This window comes from Chlorocebus sabaeus, chromosome 20, assembly GCF_047675955.1.
Source record: "Chlorocebus sabaeus isolate Y175 chromosome 20, mChlSab1.0.hap1, whole genome shotgun sequence".
Classification (NCBI taxonomy): domain Eukaryota; kingdom Metazoa; phylum Chordata; class Mammalia; order Primates; family Cercopithecidae; genus Chlorocebus; species Chlorocebus sabaeus.
In genome coordinates, this window is record NC_132923.1 from 125,014,262 (window position 1) to 125,035,289 (window position 21,028).

At 54.9% G+C, this 21,028-nt stretch overlaps 2 protein-coding genes across 7 annotated transcripts in view; one reads left to right on the plus strand and one right to left on the minus strand.

Annotated features, from left to right (window-relative positions):
- Positions 1 to 20,266, plus strand: MTHFR (methylenetetrahydrofolate reductase). Of its 6 annotated transcripts, none has more exons than XM_007980542.3 (12): positions 1 to 140; positions 2,898 to 3,143; positions 4,622 to 4,860; positions 5,685 to 5,795; positions 9,616 to 9,809; positions 10,653 to 10,903; positions 11,131 to 11,265; positions 11,454 to 11,634; positions 11,911 to 12,093; positions 13,611 to 13,712; positions 14,656 to 14,775; positions 15,116 to 20,266. In XM_007980542.3, the coding sequence occupies exons 2-12, from the start codon at positions 2,908 to 2,910 to the stop codon at positions 15,332 to 15,334; spliced, it is 1,971 nt and encodes a 656-aa protein (XP_007978733.1). In that variant the 5' UTR covers positions 1 to 140; positions 2,898 to 2,907; the 3' UTR covers positions 15,335 to 20,266. The 6 variants fall into 6 exon arrangements, with proteins under 6 accessions (XP_007978733.1, XP_007978732.1, XP_007978734.1 ...); XM_007980541.3 differs by having other exon boundaries at positions 6 to 140; positions 2,895 to 3,143; XM_007980543.3 differs by lacking the exon at positions 1 to 140 and adding an exon at positions 161 to 417 and having other exon boundaries at positions 2,895 to 3,143.
- The window catches only part of C20H1orf167 (chromosome 20 C1orf167 homolog), a 25,926-nt gene continuing 21,481 nt past the window's right edge, over positions 16,584 to 21,028 (minus strand). Inside the window, 7 exon segments of the mRNA XM_007980545.3 lie at positions 16,584 to 16,651; positions 16,654 to 16,760; positions 17,285 to 17,378; positions 17,653 to 17,882; positions 17,984 to 18,158; positions 18,532 to 18,637; positions 20,696 to 20,849. Of these exon segments, the coding sequence (XP_007978736.3) occupies positions 16,584 to 16,651; positions 16,654 to 16,760; positions 17,285 to 17,378; positions 17,653 to 17,882; positions 17,984 to 18,158; positions 18,532 to 18,637; positions 20,696 to 20,849 (934 nt within the window).

The following is a 21,028-nucleotide window of genomic DNA, read 5'->3' on the forward strand; positions in this document are numbered from 1 at the left end:
CGGGTGGTTTCCGCCCTGTCGGGCCCGCCTCTCCAGCAACCTGACACTTGCGCCGCGCCCCTCATTGCGTTCCCCGCCCCTACAGAGGCCACACTGGTGCGGCCGGCGGGCGAGCGTTCTGAGTCACCCGGGACTGAAGGGTGAGTGTCGGCGAGGCCGGGGTCGCCGGGAGGGAGATCCCGGAGCCGGCGAACAACATCCCGAGGGCAAGGACGTGCTCGTGGGCGGGGAGCGCTGGAGGCCGGCCTGCCTCTCTTCTTGAGGGGGGCTGCCGCCCCCCTCCGCGCACCCTTCGCGGGATTAGTGTAACTCCCAATGGCTACCACCTCCAGCGACCGTCAACCCTCAGGCGAAGACTCACTTTCGCCCCCTGCCTGGACGGAGGGGCCCCGGGAATGAGGGGCCCCTGAGCCAGAGGTGACGATCCCGCCCCCCTGACCGGCCCAGGCCCGTGTCCTCGCCCCCCATCGGTGACCCAGTGACCTGGTGACTCGATTCTCGGCCATCTGGGCGCCGAGACGGCTTCCGGCTCCTGCCTTTTAAACCTGCCTCCCCGGCGAGCACCTGGAGAAGAGCGCTGGGCCCGGGGCACTGCGGTCCCTGGCGCCCGCTGCGTCAGGCTGCGCACGGGGGTCCACCGGGACCTTTCTGGGAGTCGTGGGCTTAGTATCCCAGTGCTTGGCGCAGACTAGGTGCTCAGTAAATGACAGAGGCTTATTTTAAGAGAGTGGCAGCGCCTGGCCCTTTGGCGCTCAGTGAATGCTGGCTATCACGGTGTGCCAAACTCTGGGGATCCTCCAGGCAGGACACCGGTCCTGGTCTCAGGGAACCGGGAAAAGAGAAAGGAGACAGGCCTTCAACCCAGTTACAACCCAGGGTGCTATAGGAATCCAGCTGCTAACGGATAAATCGTGGGTGTTGGCTTACAAATATGGCACGTGCCTGGCATGTACTAGGAATGCAGTAAGTCTTTGAAAATCAGAGGGTTTGCAGGTGGTTCAGCCTCCTCCCACTCTAGGTTCTGTTCCAGCAGGCAATTAACAAGGTGCTCGCTTAAATGCTGGAGAAAGGCCAACTGGCTGCTCTTGCTGTTACCCCTCTCCACACCCCACCCCCACCCCCCATTCCTCACTCCCCACCGCCATCCCCACTGAGAATCTGGAGTTTGAGGTCTGAATGAAAGAGAGTAGCCCTAGGGGTAGAAAGCTTTGGCCCAAGGTTCTTAGTCTGGAATCAACTCCTTGTCTTCGGATGCATCCGCGCGTAGTCCGTGCTCCTGTGCGTGTATTTCAGGGGTGAGAAGCAGTGCATTTAATCAGATTGTCAAAAGAGCCTAAGACCCCAAATGGTTAGGTACACGGGGTTAGTGGTGGACAGTCTGAAAGAAATGAACCTGACCTGGTCTTTCCTCTGTTGTGCCATGTTACCACACACTGATTCACTACTGATTCACACTGATTCAGTGTGTTTGCCCATTGCTGTGCAAGTGTTTTGTTTTTTTAAGTGTTTGTCTTATTTTCTTCACCAGACTGCCAGATGGCACTATGCCCTCTGTTGGCCTGACTGTGCCCTGGTGGCTCTGATAACTTGTTTCTGTTTTGTTTTTGTTTTTTTTTGAGACGGAGTTTCGCTCTTGTGCCCCAGGCTGGAGTGCAGTGGTGCAATCTCGGTTCACCGCAATCTCTGCCTTCCAGGTTCAAGCGATTCTCCTGCCTCATCCTCCCGAGTAGCTGGGATTACAGGCGCCCACCACCAAGCCAGGCTAATTTTTATATTTTTAGTAGAGTCGGGGTTTCACCATGTTGGTCAGGCTGGTCTCAAACTCCTGGCCTTAGGTGATCCACCCGCCTTGGCCTCCCAAAGTGCTGGGATTACAGGTGTGTTTTTTGTTTTTTTAAGAGATGGAGTCTCACTATGTTGCCCAGTCTGGCCTTGAACTCCTGGACTCAGGTGATCCTTCTGCCTCAGCCTTCCCAGTAGCTGGGTCACTGTGATGATTTTAATTGAATTCTGTGGTGTGTAAGAAGACCAGCCTGCAAGGCAAGCACAGATGGGGCAGCTTTTGTTCTGAGAAATTCGTGCCCTTATTGAACTTGGGTCTGGCTATTTTTGGAATATGACCAGCGTCCAGTTCTAACCCACGACACGGTCTTTTTGGAGTAGCATGAACTCAGGACAAAGCTGGCTGCATAGTCAAACCCTCACCCCTTCCATCCTGCACACACACTGTTTCAAGTAACAGATGTTCCAGGCAGAGCCAGCCAGAGTGAGCTGTTCCTCATCGCCACCAACCCCTGCAATCTCTGCCCGAGTCCCCCTCCTTCCATCCGCCTCCCCTTACTAGAGTCTCAGCCCTTCCTCCTCGCCTGGAAGTCTTGCCCCCGCCCCCTTGTGCTGGCTCGAGCTCAGGCCTCTTCCTTTGTCGCAGCTCCGCCCAGTTGAACACACCCACCCGCTGGGGAAGGTGCCTCTGTTCCCTCCCCACGCACTCTGGGCCTAGCTAACAGAGATGGACCATCGAAAAGCCAGGGTCCTCCCAGCTGGGCACTACTGCCCCTCACTAGGAATATGGGCCTCACAGGCTGGCAGCGTGAGATTCTCTGTGCCACCTTCCATCAGGTAGCTGTCACCAAGGAGCACGTTGTAGTGCCGGGTGGGGGCTGCCTTGCATGCAAGGAACCTGGCAGCAGCGGAGGGCTAGGCTTTGAGTGAGGCGGCCCCGACAGCCATAGCTGAGTAGCATGGAGCCACTGGGAGGGGGCAGTGTCATCTTTTTTGGCCTTCTTCCTGTGTGGAAATACAGCACCTCCGGCTTGAACCTGCCACTCAGGTGTCGCGATGTGCCGGGGGTGTGGCTGCCTGCCCCCTGATGCTCCCTGCCCCACCCCGTGCAGCAGGAACCTGGCCATGGTGAACGAAGCCAGAGGAAATGGCAGCCTCAGCCCCTGTTTGGAGGGCAGTGCCAGCAGTAGCAGCGAGAGCTCCAAAGACAGTTCGAGATGTTCCACCCCGGGCCTGGACCCCGAGCGGCATGAGAGACTCCGGGACAAGATGAGGCGGCGAATGGAATCTGGTGACAAGTGGTTCTCCTTGGAATTCTTCCCTCCTCGAACTGCTGAGGGAGCTGTCAATCTCATCTCAAGGTAAATTGATGCAAGGTTAATGTGGGGACGGGGAGTGCTGGTTCCTGGGGAGCCAACTGTCAGCCCTGAGGCTGGGCTGCCCTTTAACCCGGCAGAAAAAAGCAGCCAGAGCAGGCAGGAAGGAGAAGGCAGAGTGGGTCATCTGATCTGCAGCTTCTCTTGCCTGTAAAAGTCCCTCCACAGTGTCAAGGGTATTTTAGACACACTCTTCAATGGGTTAAAAATGTTGATTCTCACAGTATATTCTTTGGTGGAACTTGGGGGCTGGATCACGAGTGCAGTTTAGGAAGTCACAAAGCAGTGAGAATATTTTCAGCAAGTTAGAAATTTGGATTATGCTTCCTGAAATCTAGAAATGCCAACTGAATTACATTAGCACTTCATGAATTGCAGTTTGTTTGTTTTTTTAAGTTTATGGCTTTTACTGTTTGCAGTTCTCACATGTCATTCCCAAGTTTTTGAAGTTTAAACGCACAAGGATGTTTAAATACACTGCTGATAGCTTGTAACACAAGTACTCGTGCACATCCAGGCTTTTGAGTCTCGTTTCGGAACTTGGCCTTGGTCTGCACAACTGTAAGCTGCTGCACAGGGCTTGGGGGGTGGCATGAAAGAAACGTGAGTCTGCCGACCCTCTTTCTAACTGTTCCTATGGCGAGGCTGTGCTTGCCACAGTTAGGATTCCCCTGACTCTCAACCACGATGTCTTACCTCACCTGAGATAATAAATGGGCAAACGCTGTGAAAAGTCTGAAGTGCTGCTCTCACAAAATGGTGGCGCCGTTATTGTGTCTTAGCTCTGTAATAGTGATCACAACGGCACCTCATATATACTGAGTATTCGGTTTATACACCAGGCACTGTTCTAAGTGCTGTGGAACCAGCTGCTGTCATATTCTCCTAGTGTTGTTACGGTTTTTTGTTGTTGTTGTTGCTTTATTTATTTATTTTTTTTGAGAGAGTCTCACTCTGTAGCCCAGGCCCGAGTGCAGTGGTGTGATCTCAGCTCACTGCAAGCTCCACCTCCTGGCTCAAGCGATTCTCCTACCTCTGCCTCCCAAGTAGCTGGGATTACAGGCACCCACCACCACACCCAGCTAATTTTTATATTTTTAGTAGAGATGGGGTTTCACCATGTTGGCCAGGCTGGTCTTGAACTCCTGACCTCAAATGATCCGCCCGCCTCAGCCTCCCAAAGTGCTGGGATTACAGGCGTGAGCCACTGTGCTCAGCCTCCTAGTGTTATTATGAAGTGGGTACTATTATCTGCCGCGTCTTATAAATAAGGAAACAGAACTCACAGAGGTTAAGTAATGTACCCAAGATCATACAGCTGTAAGTAGCAAAGCCAGGATATGAACACTGATTGGTCTGTCTCCAACCTTTATTTATGCTTCTCTAACTCCCGGGCCCCGTGGGAAGGCAGTGAGGGATGGTATTTCCCCTGGAACCTCTCTTCAGAAACAAACCCCCTACAGGTTTGACCGGATGGCGGCAGGCGGCCCCCTCTTCATAGATGTGACCTGGCACCCAGCAGGTGACCCTGGCTCAGACAAGGAGACCTCCTCCATGATGATCGCCAGCACCGCCGTGAACTATTGTGGCCTGGAGACCATCCTGCACATGACCTGCTGCTGTCAGCGCCTGGAGGAGATCACAGGCCATCTGCACAAAGCCAAGCAGCTGGGCCTGAAGAACATCATGGCGCTGCGGGGAGGTGTGGAGCCAGCACTCCCCTACACTCTGGGTTCTGGCTTTCCCAGAGGCCACTTGTAGCCTGAACTTGGTTCCTGAAACGGTCCTTTACTGCTCCCTGGGCCCCACGCTGAGGATCCGCAGGATCCCATCCCCGCCAGTAGTGTCAGTAGGCGTTGTGGGCAGTGAGTCACCCTGGGCACCACACACAGGCAGCCACCTCTTCCAACTCTTGACCTCGACGTAGGAGTTCCGTCGGGAATGCAGTCGCAGTCTGATAACCCTCTGCCCTGCCTATACCACTGCATGGATTGCTGGCTGCACCCAGCACTTGGCCCAATCACAGAGTATCCGGGAGTGAGAATAGCCGGTTAGGCCTCTGGTGCCTGCTGTCGTCAGGCCACCCAAGAGTGGGAAGAGGGAGCCTGAGGGGTGGGGTCCTGTGGCCTTCTGCTCCCCACCACAAGACCCCTTCACTTGAGTAGAAAATTCTCCCAGGAGGCAGGAGCCCTAAGGCCGTGGGATGGGAGAGGGTGGCAGGCATGCCCAGGTAGAAGTAGGGAAGGGCTCTCCAGTCCTCCAGGCACAGTGAGGAGTGGCAGTGGTCTCCTATTCTCCACCGCCAGCACAGGGTCAGCACGCAGTGAATACTGAACGGGTGGGCTGCTTTCTTCCCTCTCGCTGTCTTACCAAGGGCTAGAAAGAGAAGAACCAAACCTAAATAATACGAAGTTTCTGCCTTTCAGGGACTCGCAGTCCTAGGTGTCAGGGCTAGGTAGAGGGAACAGAAAGGCTCTCTGGAGGTTGGGTGAGACCCAGTGACCATGACCTCCACCAACCCTGCAGACCCCATAGGTGACCAGTGGGAAGAGGAGGAGGGAGGCTTCAACTACGCAGTGGACCTGGTGAAGCACATCCGAAATGAGTTTGGTGACTACTTTGACCTCTGTGTGGCAGGTGAGTGACTGGATCATCCTGGTGGCAGGCATGGAGCTAGGGAGGCTCAGATAGCCTGTTGGTGTTCGGTGCAGGACACAGTGATCAGATGCACCTATGGGTCCATGCTGTCTGAGGGACATGCAGAGGTGAACTGTACCATGTCCTTGCTCCTTTTGTATCACCTACTCCCCTCCTGGGCCTGCCACCATCAACCCTTAGCTTTTTGTTCCTCTACCTGGCTGTGCCCTTAGCCTGCTTCTAGGCCCTATTCTTTTCTTTAAAACAAAAGAGGGGGCCGGGCACGGTGGCTCACGCCTGTAATCCCAGCACTTTGGGAGGCCGAGGCAGGCAGATCACCTGAGGTCAGGAGTTCGAGACCAGCCTGGCCAACATGGCGAAACCCCATCTACTAAAAATACAAAAATTAGCTGGGTATGGTGGTGCACACCTGTAGTCCCAGCTACTCAGGAGGCTGAGCCAGGAGAATCCCTTGGACCCAGAAGGCAGAGGTTGCAATAAGCCGAGATTGTGCCACTACACTCCAGCCTCAATGACAGAGCGAGACTACATCTCAAAGAAAACAAAACAAAACACCCCACAAAAGAGGGAAATTTACTAACAGGATTCCAGAGGGCAGGGAACCTAAGGTCAGGCGATGGCCTCAGATCTCACGAGGCACTGGAAGAGGTCAAAATGCAAGGACCTCCCTCATTCCCTCTGGTGCCACAGGGTCCCCCGTCTCCACTTCCCACTGCACATCTGTGCTTCGTCTGGGAGGCCCATGCTTTTCCACACACCTGGCCTGCTCCTGAGTGTGCAGAGTGTCAGCTCTAGCCAGTTCCCCAGGCTAATGGATGGGCCTCCGTTCCAAATTCCCAGGAGAGAGAATCACCATTGGCCACCGCCACAAGACCAGGTTTACCCAACAGAAATGGGTGGGTTGGACTTCCCTCCCACCCTTGAAGCTAAAGGCTGGGATTGAGCCCTCAGCATCTCAGACAGGGCTCAGGTATGGCGAGGCAGTGTGCGCCAGGGACAGGAATTCCCAGGATTGGCACATTTTCTGGGATGACAGTTTTTTGCCAATATTTTGGGAGAAATCCTACCATTTTTATATTAAACATGGCTACGTTATGGAGTGGCATCTAAAGTGATATGAAAAAAAAAAAAAATGGCCGGGTGCAGTGACTCAAGCCTATGATCCTAGCACTCTGGGAAGCCAAAGTGGGCAGATCATGAGGTCAGGAGTTCGAGACCATCCTGTCCAACATAGTGAAACCCCGTCTCTACTAAAAATACAAAAATTAGCCAGGCATGGTGGCGCGTGCTTGTAATCCCAGCTACTCGGTAGGCTGAGGCAGGAGAATCGCTTGAACCTGGGAGGTGGAGCTTGCAGTGAGCCGAGATCACGCCAATGCACTGTAGCCTGGGCAACAGAGCAAGACTCCGTCTCAAAACGAACAAACAAACAAAAACCATGTGGCTTCAAGAAAATTACTTGTTGTGGGTGACTTTGGCCTTGTCCCTAACCCCCCATGGATATGTCTATTCTGTCAACAAGGGTGTTTAGGTGTTAAGTCTGGGAAGCACTGATTAGGAGTCAGAGAACAGGCATTTCCAACTGTTAAATTGTCATGGCTTGTATCAGCCACAATATAGTCAGTTAATGGGGGAGTGTGCACCAGTGATGGGCGTTACGTGATCATGATTGGAAACTAGTGAAGCTGTGAGCTCACAGTTGCTGAATGGTTTCTTACTTTGCTAATCAAGTGGGCAATGAAGATCAGTGAATTAGAAAACACCAGCCTGTTGGGCATGGTAGCTCATGCCTGTAATCCCAGAGCTTTGGGAGACTGAGGCAGGAGATCAAGACCAGCCTGGGCAACATAGTGAGAGTCCGTCTCTACAAAAAATACACAGAAAAATTTAAAAAGAAAGCACTCAGCTGTTCATGATAGAAAAATAGAGTAAATAGCAAAATCGATATGTAATCAAATGCTAGATTTGTTCGGTAATACTTAGTTATTATAGCTATCGTTTCAGCTGTTAAAAGCCTTGTTGTTTCTGAAATTCCTACTGGGAAAACAGCTTTCTTATTGAAAGTGTGAAGCCCCAGTGCTTTATCCCCCACTCCCTTACCCCTTGAAACCATAGTTTTTATATTCATTTTTGATGACTCTGGGTTTCTTAAGAACGGAACTGCCTTATCAGAGCAGAGCAGCTTGACTTTCCACCTGTCTCAGGGTCCTGCCCTGGGCTTGGGCTGACGAAACCGGCACTCCGTGTCGTTACGTGAAGGCCTGTGGTCGTCCTACTTGCCTGATCAAGCAAGGCTGCTAGTAAGTTTAGTCATTTAGGGAAGGGGTCAGAGAGTTCACAGAGCCAGTAAGGAGCCTACGGGACACCTGGTCTCACTTTCCCAAGCAATTCCAGAATCCTGTCTTGGGCATCCACTGCCCCTGGGTTTTCAGGCTCCGGGAGCTCATTGTTTTGTGGGTGGCCTGTTGTACTCTAGGCAGCTCTCTGAACCGGATGCCGGTTTTGCCATTAGAAACAACACAGAATATGACTAATAAAGAACTTGACTAGGGAGCTGGGTACAGTGGCTCATGCCTGTAATCTCAGCACTTTGGGAGGCCAAGGTGGGAGGATTGCTTGAGCCCAGAAGTTCCAGACAAACCTGCGCAAGATAGCAAGACCCCATCTCTAAAAAATAAATAATTAATTTAAAAAAAATTTTAATTAGCCAGATGTGGTGGCATGCATCTGTAGTCCCAGCTACTCAGGAGACTGAAGTGGGAGGATCACTTGTGCCCAGGAGGTCGAGGCTGCAGTGAGCCATGACTGCACGACTGCACTCTAGCCTGGGTGACAGAGCGAGACCCTGTCTCTGAAACAAAACAAAACAAAAAAACTCACCTATGGTGGGTCCTTTTTCCCCAGGACAGACCCTTGGACATTTGAAAGGAGTTTCTGTATTCTCTTCACTCTTTTCTTTCCTTTTTTTTTTTTTTTTTTTTTTGAGACAGAGTTTTGCTCTCGTTGCCCAGGCTAGAGTGCAATGGTATGATCTCAGCTCACTGCAACCTCTGCCTCGCGGATTCAAGCAATTTTCCTGTCTCAGCCTCCTGAGTAGCTGAGATTATGGGCATGTACCACCACACGTGGCTAATTTTTGTGTTTTTAGTAGAGACAGGGTTTCACCGTGTTGGCCAGGCTGGTCTCGAACTCCTGACCTCAGGTCATCCTCCTGCCTTGGCCTCCCAAAGTGCTGGGATTACAGGCATGAGCCACCACACCCTGCCATCCGTTCTTTTCTTTGAACAAAACATCACTTTCTTCAGTTCTTTCTTGTGTAACTTGGTTTCTAGCTTTTCACTGTCTGGGACCCCTGAGTAATTTCAATGTTACATTAAAAACAATGTTTAATCCAGTGCCTAAAGAAAAGTCAAGCTTTTCTTTTTAACAATGTTTAATCTAGTGCCTAAAGAAAAGTCAACCCCAGATGCTCTGCTAACTGTAGCATTTTCTCTTATCCATGGCCACCAAGTGCAGGCCAGATTTGCTTGGCTGCTCAAGGCAGGACAGTGTGGGAGTTTAGAGCAATCCACCCCGATTCTTAGAAGGGGGCTCTGAGCCACCTCTCCAGGGTCGGAAGCATATCAGTCATGAGCCCAGCCATTTACTGTTTTAGTTCAGGCCATGCTGTGCTGTTGGAAGGTGCAAGATCGGAGCCTGCGAAGCAGAGGGCTCTCTGTGCCCAGTCCCTGTGGTCTCTTCATCCCTCACCTTGAACAGGTGGAGGCCAGCCTCTCCCGACTGTCATCCCTATTGGCAGGTTACCCCAAAGGCCACCCCGAAGCAGGGAGCTTTGAGGCTGACCTGAAGCACTTGAAGGAGAAGGTGTCTGCGGGAGCCGATTTCATCATCACGCAGCTTTTCTTTGAGGCTGACACATTCTTCCGCTTTGTGAAGGCATGCACCGACATGGGTATCACTTGCCCCATCGTCCCCGGGATCTTTCCCATCCAGGTGAGGGGCCCAGGAGGGCCCATAAGCTCCCTCCACCCCGCTCCCACCGCATCGTCCTCACATAGGCTGGGGGCTCTGGGTGGAGTGCTGAGTTCACTGAGTTCTTCCCAGATCCCCTCTCAGGTCCAGAACTTGCACAGAGTTGCTTGGCCACCCCATTTTGGTTACCTCTATTTTTTCCCCCAAAACCGAGCAACACTGTCTATTGAGGGGTTTGTTGCACTTTGGCCGACAGGCATCACTAAAAGGGATTCTCATTCTCTTTACAAATCCTGGTTAAGCCGGTGTTTCCCAGGTGTGGCGGTCATCAGAACCACTTGATAAGCTTTTCCAAAAAATGGATCTCCAGACCCCACCCCTGGAAGTTCTGACTCAGTAAATCTGAGGGAGGCCCTGGGAGTTTGTGTTTTGTCTCTTGAGCTTGGCAGGCGGTTCTGATGATCAGTGCAGCATGCGGACAACTGGGTGAGATGACACCATGTTATCAATAGACGCATCTAGTGCTAAAAGGCTGGCTCAACCCAAGGCTAGAATGCTTAGGGCAGCTGCTCTACTCTGTAAAAAGTGGAAAGGCTGGGCATAGTGGCACGTGCCTGTAGTCCCAGCCACTTGAGAAGCTGAGGCAGGAGGATGGCTTGAACCCTGGCATTTGAGAACAGCGAGACCCATCTCTAAAAATAGAAGAAAAGGGCAGAAAACAGCAGGTCAAGCTCAGGTGTGCTCCTGGCATATGACCAGATTTTCCTGGCTCCCTCTGCCTGACACTGCGGTTGGTGCGGAGGACGGAAGGGGGTGGGAGACGGGCTGGCCGACGGCTGTCACAGCCCCTCGTATTTTGGACAGGGCTACCACTCCCTTCGGCAGCTGGTGAAGCTGTCCAAGCTAGAGGTGCCACAGGAGATCAAGGATGTGATTGAGCCAATCAAAGACAATGATGCTGCCATCCGCAACTATGGCATCGAGCTGGCTGTGAGCCTGTGCCACGAGCTTCTGGCCAGTGGTTTGGTGCCAGGCCTCCACTTCTACACCCTCAACCGCGAGATGGCTACCACAGAGGTGCTGAAGCGCCTGGGGATGTGGACTGAGGACCCCAGGTGAGGGCAGTGGCCCAGAGATCCCCAGAGGAGGGTCCAAGAGCAGTCCTGGCTGCAGCGCTGGCTCCTCACGGTGGTACAGACATATGTCTGGCTAGCTGGGCACACCGAGGGCTCCGGTCTCAGAGGGCATCAGATGGAAGAACCCAGCCTCAGTGGTGCTCCCCTGCTTCCGGCCCCCTCTAGCCAGTCCCTCGTCTCAGTTCTCTGTCCCCATCCTCACCCAGGCGTCCCCTGCCCTGGGCTCTCAGCGCCCACCCCAAGCGCCGAGAAGAAGATGTACGTCCCATCTTCTGGGCCTCCAGACCAAAGAGTTACATCTACCGTACCCAGGAGTGGGACGAGTTCCCCAACGGCCGCTGGTGAGGGCTGCAGACCTTCCCTGCAAACACATCTTTGTTCTTGGGAGGAGGAGGGCAGAAGTTGTTTGCATGCTTGTGGTTGACCTGGGAGGAGTCAGGACAGGATTTACAGGAATGGCCTCCTGGGCCTGTGGTGGCACTGCCCTCTGTCAGGAGTGTGCCCTGACCTCTGGGTACCCCTCTGCCAGGGGCAATTCCTCTTCCCCTGCCTTTGGGGAGCTGAAGGACTACTACCTCTTCTACCTGAAGAGCAAGTCCCCCAGGGAGTTGCTGCTGAAGATGTGGGGGGAGGAGCTGACCAGTGAAGAAAGTGTCTTTGAAGTCTTTGTTCTCTACCTCTCGGGAGAGCCAAACCGGAATGGTCACAAAGTGAGTCACGCTGGGCTGGGGTCCCTGGTTCATCCCCTGCCCCTGGCCTGACCCCAGCTGCAGGCCAGACTGTGGGGCTGTGACTTCCCCACCCTGTGCCCTCCTCTCCATGCTGTGGACGTGGCACCTTGGCAAAGGGAGAAGGGTGAGTTGGGAAACCTCCACCTGGAAGGGCTTAGGGAGGCAAAGACAGGCTGGGTCTTTGTTGGGGGCCGTGAGAGGGACTTGGGGTGCCAAACTTGATGGTCGCCCCAGGCAGCTCACCGTCTCTCCCAGGTGACTTGCTTGCCCTGGAACGATGAGCCCCTGGCAGCCGAGACCAGCCTGCTGAAGGAGGAGCTGCTGCGGGTGAACCGCCAGGGCATCCTCACCATCAACTCACAGCCCAACATCAACGGGAAGCCGTCCTCCGACCCCATCGTGGGCTGGGGCCCCAGCGGGGGCTATGTCTTCCAGAAGGTGTGGTAGGGAGGCATGGGGTGCCCCCCTCTCTTGACAGACACCCACGGGTTCCCCAGAGCTTAGGGCAGAGCAACCTGCCTCTCCTGGGCTCTTAATTTTGGGTGAGCATGGATCAGAGCGGATGGAAGCTCATGCTTTAAGTCAGATAGACCTGGCTGGGCACGGAGCCCGGCCAGCACTTTGGGAGGCTGAGGCAGGTGGATCACTTGAGCCCAGGAGTTCGAGACCAGCCTGGGCAACATGGTGAAACCCCTTCTCTACAAAAAATACAAAAGTGACCCAGGCATGGTGGTGCACACCTGTAGTCCCAGGTACTTGGGGGGCTGAGGTGAGAGGATCACTTGAGCCCGAGAGGTTGAGGCTCCAGTAAGCCATATTCGTGCCACTGAACTCCAGCCTGGCCCACAGAGTGAGACCCTGTCTCAAAAAAAAAAAAAAAAAAAAAAAAGATCAGCTGGGCTTGGCGGTTCATGCCTGTGATCCCAGCACTTTGGGAGGCCGAGGTGGGCAGATCACAAGGTCAGGAGTTTGAGACCAGCCTGACAAACATGGTGAACCCCTGTCTCTACTAAAAATACAAAAATTAGCTGGGTGTGGTGGCGGGTGCCTGTAGTTGCAGCTACTCGGGAGGCTGAGGCAGGAGAATCGCTTGAACCCGGGAGGCAGAGGTTGCAGTGAGCTGAGATCGTGCCACTGCACTCCAACCTGGGCAACCAAGTGAGACTCCATCTCAAAAAAAAAAAAAAGTAGAAATCAGACCTATGGAGGCAGGTCAGTTGACCTCTCTGAGCCTGGTTTTCTCGTCTGTAAAATGGGATGTAGCTTGTGTTCTGGGCATGAAACCTAACAAAGCATGTAACGTGCTTGGCACATGGGAAGAGCAGGAAGTACTCCCTGAAAGGCAGCTGCTGTTACTATCCTGAGTTGACATCTTTCTCCCAGGGCTGCTGGAGTTAACATTATGTTCTGAACCAGGCCCACGGGCCCTGGAGCAGAAAGACCTGAGTTTAAGGACCAGTTCTGTTTACTTTCAGAGTAGCCAACATGTTCAACTTCGCTGAACCCACTTTCCTCATGTGGGGATCACTGTGCCCAGCCTCCAGTATTATGAGCATTCTAGCAAATGAGTTTGAGTAAACCCAGCTTAATCCCTGATAGGCACTGGTCCTAGAGGAGATGTCATGTCATTGTCACCTTGCAGTGACTAGGGAGGATGGAATGTGTGGGGCCTCTCTCTCCTGGCTCAGCTTGTCAAACCAGTTGCCACTGTTCAGAAATGACTTCTTCATGGAGTCTTCCCTGACTGATTGGGAGAGGGGTGGCCAATAGCCCTGGAACCTGTCTAGACTGAGAAACTCACCTCCCCACTCCCCTCACCCTTTGCTTATGGATGTACCAACGCCACAGTTCATTATTCTGCCCACATGGCCGCCACTAGTTCTGATACCTTAGGTGTCGGTGAAGGGGCGTCTGGCAGGGCTGGGGTTGGTGACAGGCACCTGTCTCTCCCACAGGCCTACTTAGAGTTCTTCACTTCCCGTGAGACAGCGGAAGCGCTTCTGCAAGTGCTGAAGAAATACGAGCTCCGGGTTAATTACCACCTTGTCAATGTGAAGGTAGGCCAGGCCCCGGGGTTCCCAGAGTACCAGGCCCTTCGTTTGGCAAACACCCAGCACCTAACCTGCGCTAGGCATTGTGCAAGACAGAGAGATACAGGCAGAACTGGGCCCCTGCTCTTAAGGAGCTCCCAGCCTAGTGAGGGAGGCAGATCAATGTGTGACCACCAGCCGGTGTAAGTGGGAAAATCAAGTTCAGGAGAGGATGCTGTCGGATCCAGAGGAGGGATGTCTCACCTGGGAGGCCAGGGAAGGCTTCTCAGAGGGGTGGTGTGGGAATCACCAAGGACAAAGAGGAGTTGGCCAACAGGAGAGAAGGGTGTTCCTGGGACAGGACAGAGGACAGGCAGAGGCAGTGAGCCACGCCATCTGGGGAAACCGGGAACACAAGCAGGAGGCGGCGGGAGTGTTAAGCAGGGGCCAGGCCCGCAGAGGGCATGGTTGTCCTGCTGGAATTTGAGTTTTCCCTAAATGCAAGGGGAGCCTTTCTCCAGCAGTGGAGTAGCTTGGTTCCCGCTTTATTTGAGTCAAATAACGGTGGATCGTCGTACAGATGATAGGGACTGGGGAAGGCTAGAGCCGGTGAGGCCAGCAAAGAGACCCCTGGAGTGACCCAAGCCAAACACAGTCCTGGAGGTGGGCTAGACAAGAGGGAACGGATCAGAGAGTGAGCAGGGGGTGCTCAGGGAGGAGGGGGAAGTGGCCAGGACGCCTCTAGGTTTGGGCTTGTGTGGAGAGAGATGTCATTCATAGATGCAGGTGGAGGAGGCCAGGAGTGGAGGCACAGGGAGAGGGGAGTGGAGGTGCAGGGAGAGTGGAGGCCGGGAGTGGAGGCGCAGGCAGAGGGTATTAAGCCCGCATGGCCCCAGTGAGTCAAGGCTGTCCAGGCACTGGGACTCCAGTTGTCCTTGGCCCAGGTCTTACCCCCACACCACACCCCCAGGGTGAAAACATCACCAATGCCCCCGAACTGCAGCCGAATGCCGTCACTTGGGGTATCTTCCCTGGGCGAGAGATCATCCAGCCCACCGTAGTGGATCCCATCAGCTTCATGTTCTGGAAGGTAAAGGAGCCGGGAGTAAGCTTGTCCCGCCCACCTGGAAAACCCTGGGGAGGGATTGGGACCAAGTCCCAAGCGTGTGCTGAAGGCCACACCCTGGGCCCGCTGGACCCAGCCTTCAGGGCATACCCGGCTCTGACTCACTCACCCGTGTCACTGCTGACGCAGGGTGTTTGCTTCTGGGCAGGGGTGGGAAGTGATACTGGCAGTGGGCCTTGTTCTATTCCGGGAAATGTCCTGTTGAGCAGAGCCCTTGGAGAGCCCTGTTAATCTTGCGTCTGTGTGTGTGCGTGTGTGCGTGTGTGCGTGTGTGCGTTGCGGGGGGTGTGTGGTGTGTGTGTAGGACGAGGCCTTCGCCCTGTGGATTGAGCGGTGGGGCAAGCTGTATGAGGAGTCGTCTCCATCCCGCACGATCATCCAGTACATCCACGACAACTACTTCCTGGTCAACCTGGTGGACAATGACTTCCCACTGGACAACTGCCTGTGGCAGGTGGTGGAAGACACACTTGAGCTTCTCAACAGGCCCACCCAGAATGAGAGAGAGACGGAGGCTCCGTGACCCTGTGTCCTGACGCCCTGCGCTGGAGCCACTCCTGTCCCACCTTCTTCCTCCACAATGCTACTTCTCTGGGAATCCCACTCTCCTTCATGTCTCCCCGACCCCTGGCCTCCACTCCCCCACCTGATGATGGCAGCTAGACTGGAGTGAGGCTTCCAGGCTCTGGCTGGACTTCAGTTGGCCCCACATGGGAACCTAGTACTCCCTGCTCTAGCCAGGAGTCTGTGCTCTTTTGGTGGGGAGCACTTCCGTCTTGCAGAGAACCACAGCGGGTGGCACCTCCTGAGAAGGCGAGGAGAGTGGTTGTTGCCAGCTAAGCCCTCGAACCAAGGCAGCCTCCAGAGCCAGCCTGGGACTCCCAGTGAACTTACACTTGGAGCCTGTGCAGTACAGGCAAAACACACATGGGTGCCAGGCACTGGTGGCATCGTAGAAGAGATGTGGCAAAGTGCTGTACCCTTCCACCTCCTAGAGGTGGGCAGCTGGGCCCCACCTACTTGTGAGTGAAGGGACATACCACTGCCCTGCCTGCCCGCTTAGCCGTCCATGGCACCAGCCCCCTGGATGGGCATTGGGCTGATACCTACCATGCTGCTTTCTGGCACAGTTGTCTATTCTGAGCTTTGAGAGAAAAAGTACCCCTCAAGGGTTGACAGCAGCAGTCTGAACCCTTGTGCTTGGTGGGGGTCATGGCCTTCCCCTTTTCCCTGGCTGTGGAGGCCTAAGGCTACCCCGTTCCCTGTCAAAAGCCAAGATGAGATTTACCAGCACAGGGGCCCCAGACCTGCCTGGGGCTGTGCAGCAGCCCAGCTTCCTGGCTTATTTTTCAGGTAGACCCTCGTCCTGCCAGCTGCCCTCCTCATCCCCTCGTCCTGTCCCAGAGGTTATCTGCCTGGCACAGCTCCCCAGGAGTCACCTGCAAGCCCCATGGCCCGGGGGCAGTGACTGGCAGGTGCAGATGGGCTGTTTCCTGTCCTGGATCCCAGCAGGCTGGGTGGGGTGGGGTGGCCCGGAGCAGCCTGATGGCCAAAGGGGTGGATGCAATTGTGGGACGTCCTCTTTACTCCCTTCCTGGCCTCACTGGCTGGGGCAGAAGGGCGGCCGCTAGGAGAGACTGAGAGAAGCAGCTAGGACTGAGGAGTGGGTTTTATTGTCCTTTTCCCCTGTCATCACTCCCCGGATGTGTGGGGCATGGTTCCTTGCCTGGGAAGGCCGAGTTCAGTTCTGTTTGTTATTCTCTGGGAACACGTCACAGCTGCAGCTGGACCCCATGCTCTGCCCCAAGCCCCCAACCCCGCGGGGCTCCGGCAGCTTCTGTCCACTCTCAGGGCCCTTAGGGCCTGGCTTGCTCCAGGGTCTTGGGCTACTGGCAGCTCCTCTCCTTGGGCTCCTGGCTGCCAGGCGTTGGTGCCACTTCTTAAAGGCCTGGAACCAGGGAGGGGAGGAAATGCTATTGTTGTGGGCTCTCTCCAGGGTCTGTGCTGTGCCTGCTAGAGCAACCCCTGTGCCCAGCTCCTTTTGTCCCCAGGGCCCCTCCCTCTGCCCCAAGCAGCCAGCCACTCTTGCCCAGGCCAAATGCACAAGCTCAGAATAGATCTGATGGTGATCTGGGAAGCTGTACTCAGAGCTGAGCAAATGAGGGAGGGGGTGCTCAGGACCTAGGCCCTCCATGGGCTAGTGTGAGCGGTAGCCATACCTCATGCCGCGCCTTCCCAAACTGAGGGACCGGGTGGGCCTGGCCTGAGCTGGGGCCACAAATCAAATCAAGGGCTCCAGCATCCAGCCTGTGTGTTCTGTAATGGAACTGACCACTCCCCTGAAAACAAAGGGGCCCTGGGGCTGGCAAGCAGGGGAACCTCAGGTCCGCGGTGCGCAGCTGTGGCACAGGCTTCTGGAAGGCTGGCTGGGTGGAGTGCAGGGAAGAGGGTAGTACCTGGGAAAGGACCCAGCCATCTTCCTGCTGCTTTAACTGCTGAGCCACTCGCAGTCGCAGGATCCGCTGCCACCACGTCCGCCAGGCCGATCTCAGGTGCCACTCCCTGAGCTTTGGGGACAGTTGGCAGAGGAGGCCTCTTGCGCTTACGCTCCCCTGCAGTCGCCAGCCCTTCTGCCTTTCTCCCCCCACACCTCTGCGGCACCAGAGTGAAAGGGCTATGGCAAGGAGATGTCATCTGAGTATTAACAATGCAGATTCCTGGGCCTGTCCCCCAAGGTTTTGGAGTCAGTAGGTCCAAGGGCCACACTTTTGAGAGGGGTTAGGGTTGAGTATGAGGTGAAATGGGAGATGGTCAGTATGGAGAGGGGCTGCGCCCACTCACCAGGGTCCGTGCCAGCTGTTCTGCCCCTTGGGCATCCACCCAGTGCTGCCATGCTGCTGCCAGGCACCTGGCCTGCTGGGAACCCCGCAGCCCACGAAGCAGTGCCTTAAGGCACCGGCGCTGCAGGTACTTCCTCCTGATGGCCAAGAGCATCATGACCCTTCAGGACTGGAAGGAGGGCAGAGCCATGGGCCTGGGCCTGCTTTTCCAGGATCCTACACGAAAGAGCACTGGCCAGAGAGGGCCCAGCTCTAGCCATGGCTCAGGCAAGCCCCTCGGCCCCTGCCCCCATCCCTCGGACCCCCCAAACTGCACACACAGCTCCTCTCACCCCAGCCTCCTTTTATGGGCCTCGCTTTGGGCTTTGAGGGCTCTGGGCTCAGGGCTGGAGTGTCCTCTTGGTCCCTGGTCCCTCATCCACAGGGGCAGGCCTGGGACCCAGCTACTCTGTCCAGGCCACTGCGGCCAGAGCTGGAAGGCAGGGCAGAGGGAATGTTCTCCGCACCCTGGAAAGGGGAGTTGAGTCAGAAGAGCTTAATGTGGGTCCAAGAAGGCAGCTGCTCTTAGTGCCCGCCTAGGAGTTGAATACAGTGAGGGCGTGGAGGAAGGTGCTGAGCTCAGCCTTGTGCCCTGCCCCCCATCTCCCCAGGCCTCTAGCTGCTCTGGGCTGCTGCCCAAAGAGAAATCACAGGGGCGGGACGGGAACACAAAGTTTTCTCAGAACACCTGAAACATTTCTAAGAGGGAATGGATGGGGAGAATGGTCAGTACACACAACACCGTGTCCCAAGGAGCTGATTTCCAGGCCCCTGAGGACTGGAGACCACTTCACTCCTGCACTTCAGACACTGTTTGTCCTCCGGAGCAAGGTCTCCTTACTCTGAGCCCAGGCCGTTCCCCTTGGCTTCCTCTGTCCACCCAGGCTGCACTGCAGTGATGGCGCGGGCGGCACCAGCCCTGTGGCCTGTGTCCAGCAGCTGCGGGTCTGAAGGAACAACCAGAAAGGAGCACCTGAACCCCATGGGCTTGGACCTCCTGGGGCCCCACTGGGATTTCTTGGCTGGCAGGACACATCCCTGCTTCTTCCACCCATTCCCCCAGGTGGCCAAAGACATTCCAACAGTGGGGTGGGCCCCTAGTAGTTACCCCTCAGTGCCTGGGAGCACAGCCCTGGGAGGTGGCTGTTTCTCTCCCCACTTAAAACTTGTCAAAGCTGAGTTACTTGTCTGAGGCCTCATACCTCGGAAGTGGTCTGACTCCAGAGTCCGAGCCCCCGGCTAGTACTCTCTACAGAGAGGGGCTCTCCAAAGGGGCTGCTGGGGCATGTGTGCCTGTGGCAGAAAAGAGGGGGCCCTGGAATTAAGCACCCTAGGTGCCATTCCCAGCGTTTAGTTTCTAGAGGCCTCAGATTCTCCATCAGTATATGGGATCCTTGTCTTGAATAGAAATGTAAAAGTACTCTGAGAAGCAATTGCCCTGTAGCTTATTTAGAAAGAAGAGACCCTGAGACCCTAGAACCTGCTGTTGCCATAGCCCCATATGTGTGAATTCTGCAACTAGCCAAGGCTAGTTCCTTTCAATTCCATTTAAAAAACAAAAACCGGGAGGCACGGTGGCTCATGGCGCAATGGGCCTGCCCAGCGGTTGGGGAGGCCAAGGCAGGCAGATCGCTTGAGCCCAGGAGTTCGAGACAAGCCCTGGCAACACAGTGAGACCCCATTTCTACAAAAAAAATAAAATTAGCCGCGTGTGTTGGCACACGCCTGTAGTCTCAGCTATTCACACGGCTGAGGTGGAAGGATCGTTTGAGCCCCGGAGGTTGAGGCTGCAGTGAGCTGTGACTGCACCACTGCATTCCGGCCTGGGCAACAGAGTGAGACACTGTCTGAAAACAAAAAAACGACGACTGAAAAAAGTCACCTTAGCTTTTTCTCTTAGAACCTTCTCTAAAATGTATTGTTTGTGGCATTCTGAAATAAGATTCCTGATGATGCCTGTTGATCTTATGGACACTACCTCACCTGCCAGTATCTTTGGGTCTGTGTCCTTCAAGGACATGTCCCCAGACTGCTGTGCAGTGTCATTTTCTGTTTGGTTTTGTGGTGGCTTCTTCCCTCTTGCTAGGCCATCAATCTCTTATCACCATTTGTTGGTGTCAGAACTAACTGCTTCTGGTCTGGAGAGGGACTGACCAATGCCGTTGGGCAGAGAGAATTATGAAAGAAATGTTGGTATTTTTCTACTTTATATTTTCTGACTTTTCTGTAATGAGCATATTTCACTTTTCCAATAAGGAAAAAAAAAAACTTGACCTGGTGCAGTGGCTCACACCTGTAATCCCAGCACTTTGGGAAGTCGAGGTGGGAGGATCACTTGAATTCAGGAGTTCGAGACCAGCTTGGGCAATATGGTGAAACCCTGTCTCTACTAAAAATACAAAAATTAGCCAGGTGTGGTGGCACGCACCCGTAGTCCCAGCTACTCAGGAGGCTGAGGTGGGAGGATCGCTTGAACCTGGGAGGTAGAGGTTGCAGTGAGTTGAGATCACACCTCTGCTTCAGGCTGGGCAATTGAGCCAGACTCTGTCTCAAAAATAAAAAAACAAAAAAAATGCTACTGTTCCGTGTACCTATCCTGATCTTCAGCTGCACCGTGAGAAAGCATGCATTTCAGTGTCTCCCTAACAGGCTGTGACCCAACACGCTAGTCTTTGTGTCCAGACCTGCAGTGGGCTGGCACTCGAGAGGTGCTGGGTTCATCTTTGCTGATGGATTCAGAGTTGCTTGTCAGAGGCTGACTGAGAACTGGGGAGAGGTGGTGTGTACAAGGCTGCTGGGCCCCTGGGGAGGCATCCAGCCATGCTGCCGCCATAGGTTGGATCAAGCTGATTCTAAGGCCGGTGGTCTGAGGATCATTTTTGGACCTCCCGACCTGCCTAGGCTCCTCTCACCTGCTTCCAAGGGGCTGGGGCGTCCAGCAGCAGGCTCCCCCTGCTGGCCATCCGGGGCCAGAGCGTGAGGTCAGCCTGAGGCTTGGGGCGGACCTTGCCGGCCCCTGGGGCCTTGGCCCGCAGTCCAAGCCACACCCTGAGCTGCGCCATCTGCAGGAAGCGTCTGAGCCCAGCCTGCCGGAGCTGGGTGACGATGGCTCGTTGGACACCGCCGCAAGCCCCTGACTGCGTCGAGGCCTCTAGGACCCTGCGGGAGAGGGAGGAGTCTGCAGCCAGGGCCATCAGAGCCAGGACTCTCCGCAGGGAGCCCTTCCAGTGCCCTGCGAGAGGGGGCCCTCCAGGCCAAGCCCCAGCCACCTCCCACTCCCTCTTCTGGAGGGAGAGTCTGGGTAAACAGGATGGAGAGCGACCTGGAAGGAGAAAATC

Coding starts and splice junctions, on each gene's coding strand:
- MTHFR (XM_007980536.3), top strand. CDS start 2,510: ATGGACCATCGAAAAGCCAGGGTCCTCCCAGCTGGGCACTACTGCCCC. Junction 3,144..4,621: donor GCTGTCAATCTCATCTCAAG/GTAAATTGATGC, acceptor AACCCCCTACAG/GTTTGACCGGATGGCGGCAG. Junction 4,861..5,684: donor CATCATGGCGCTGCGGGGAG/GTGTGGAGCCAG, acceptor CCAACCCTGCAG/ACCCCATAGGTGACCAGTGG.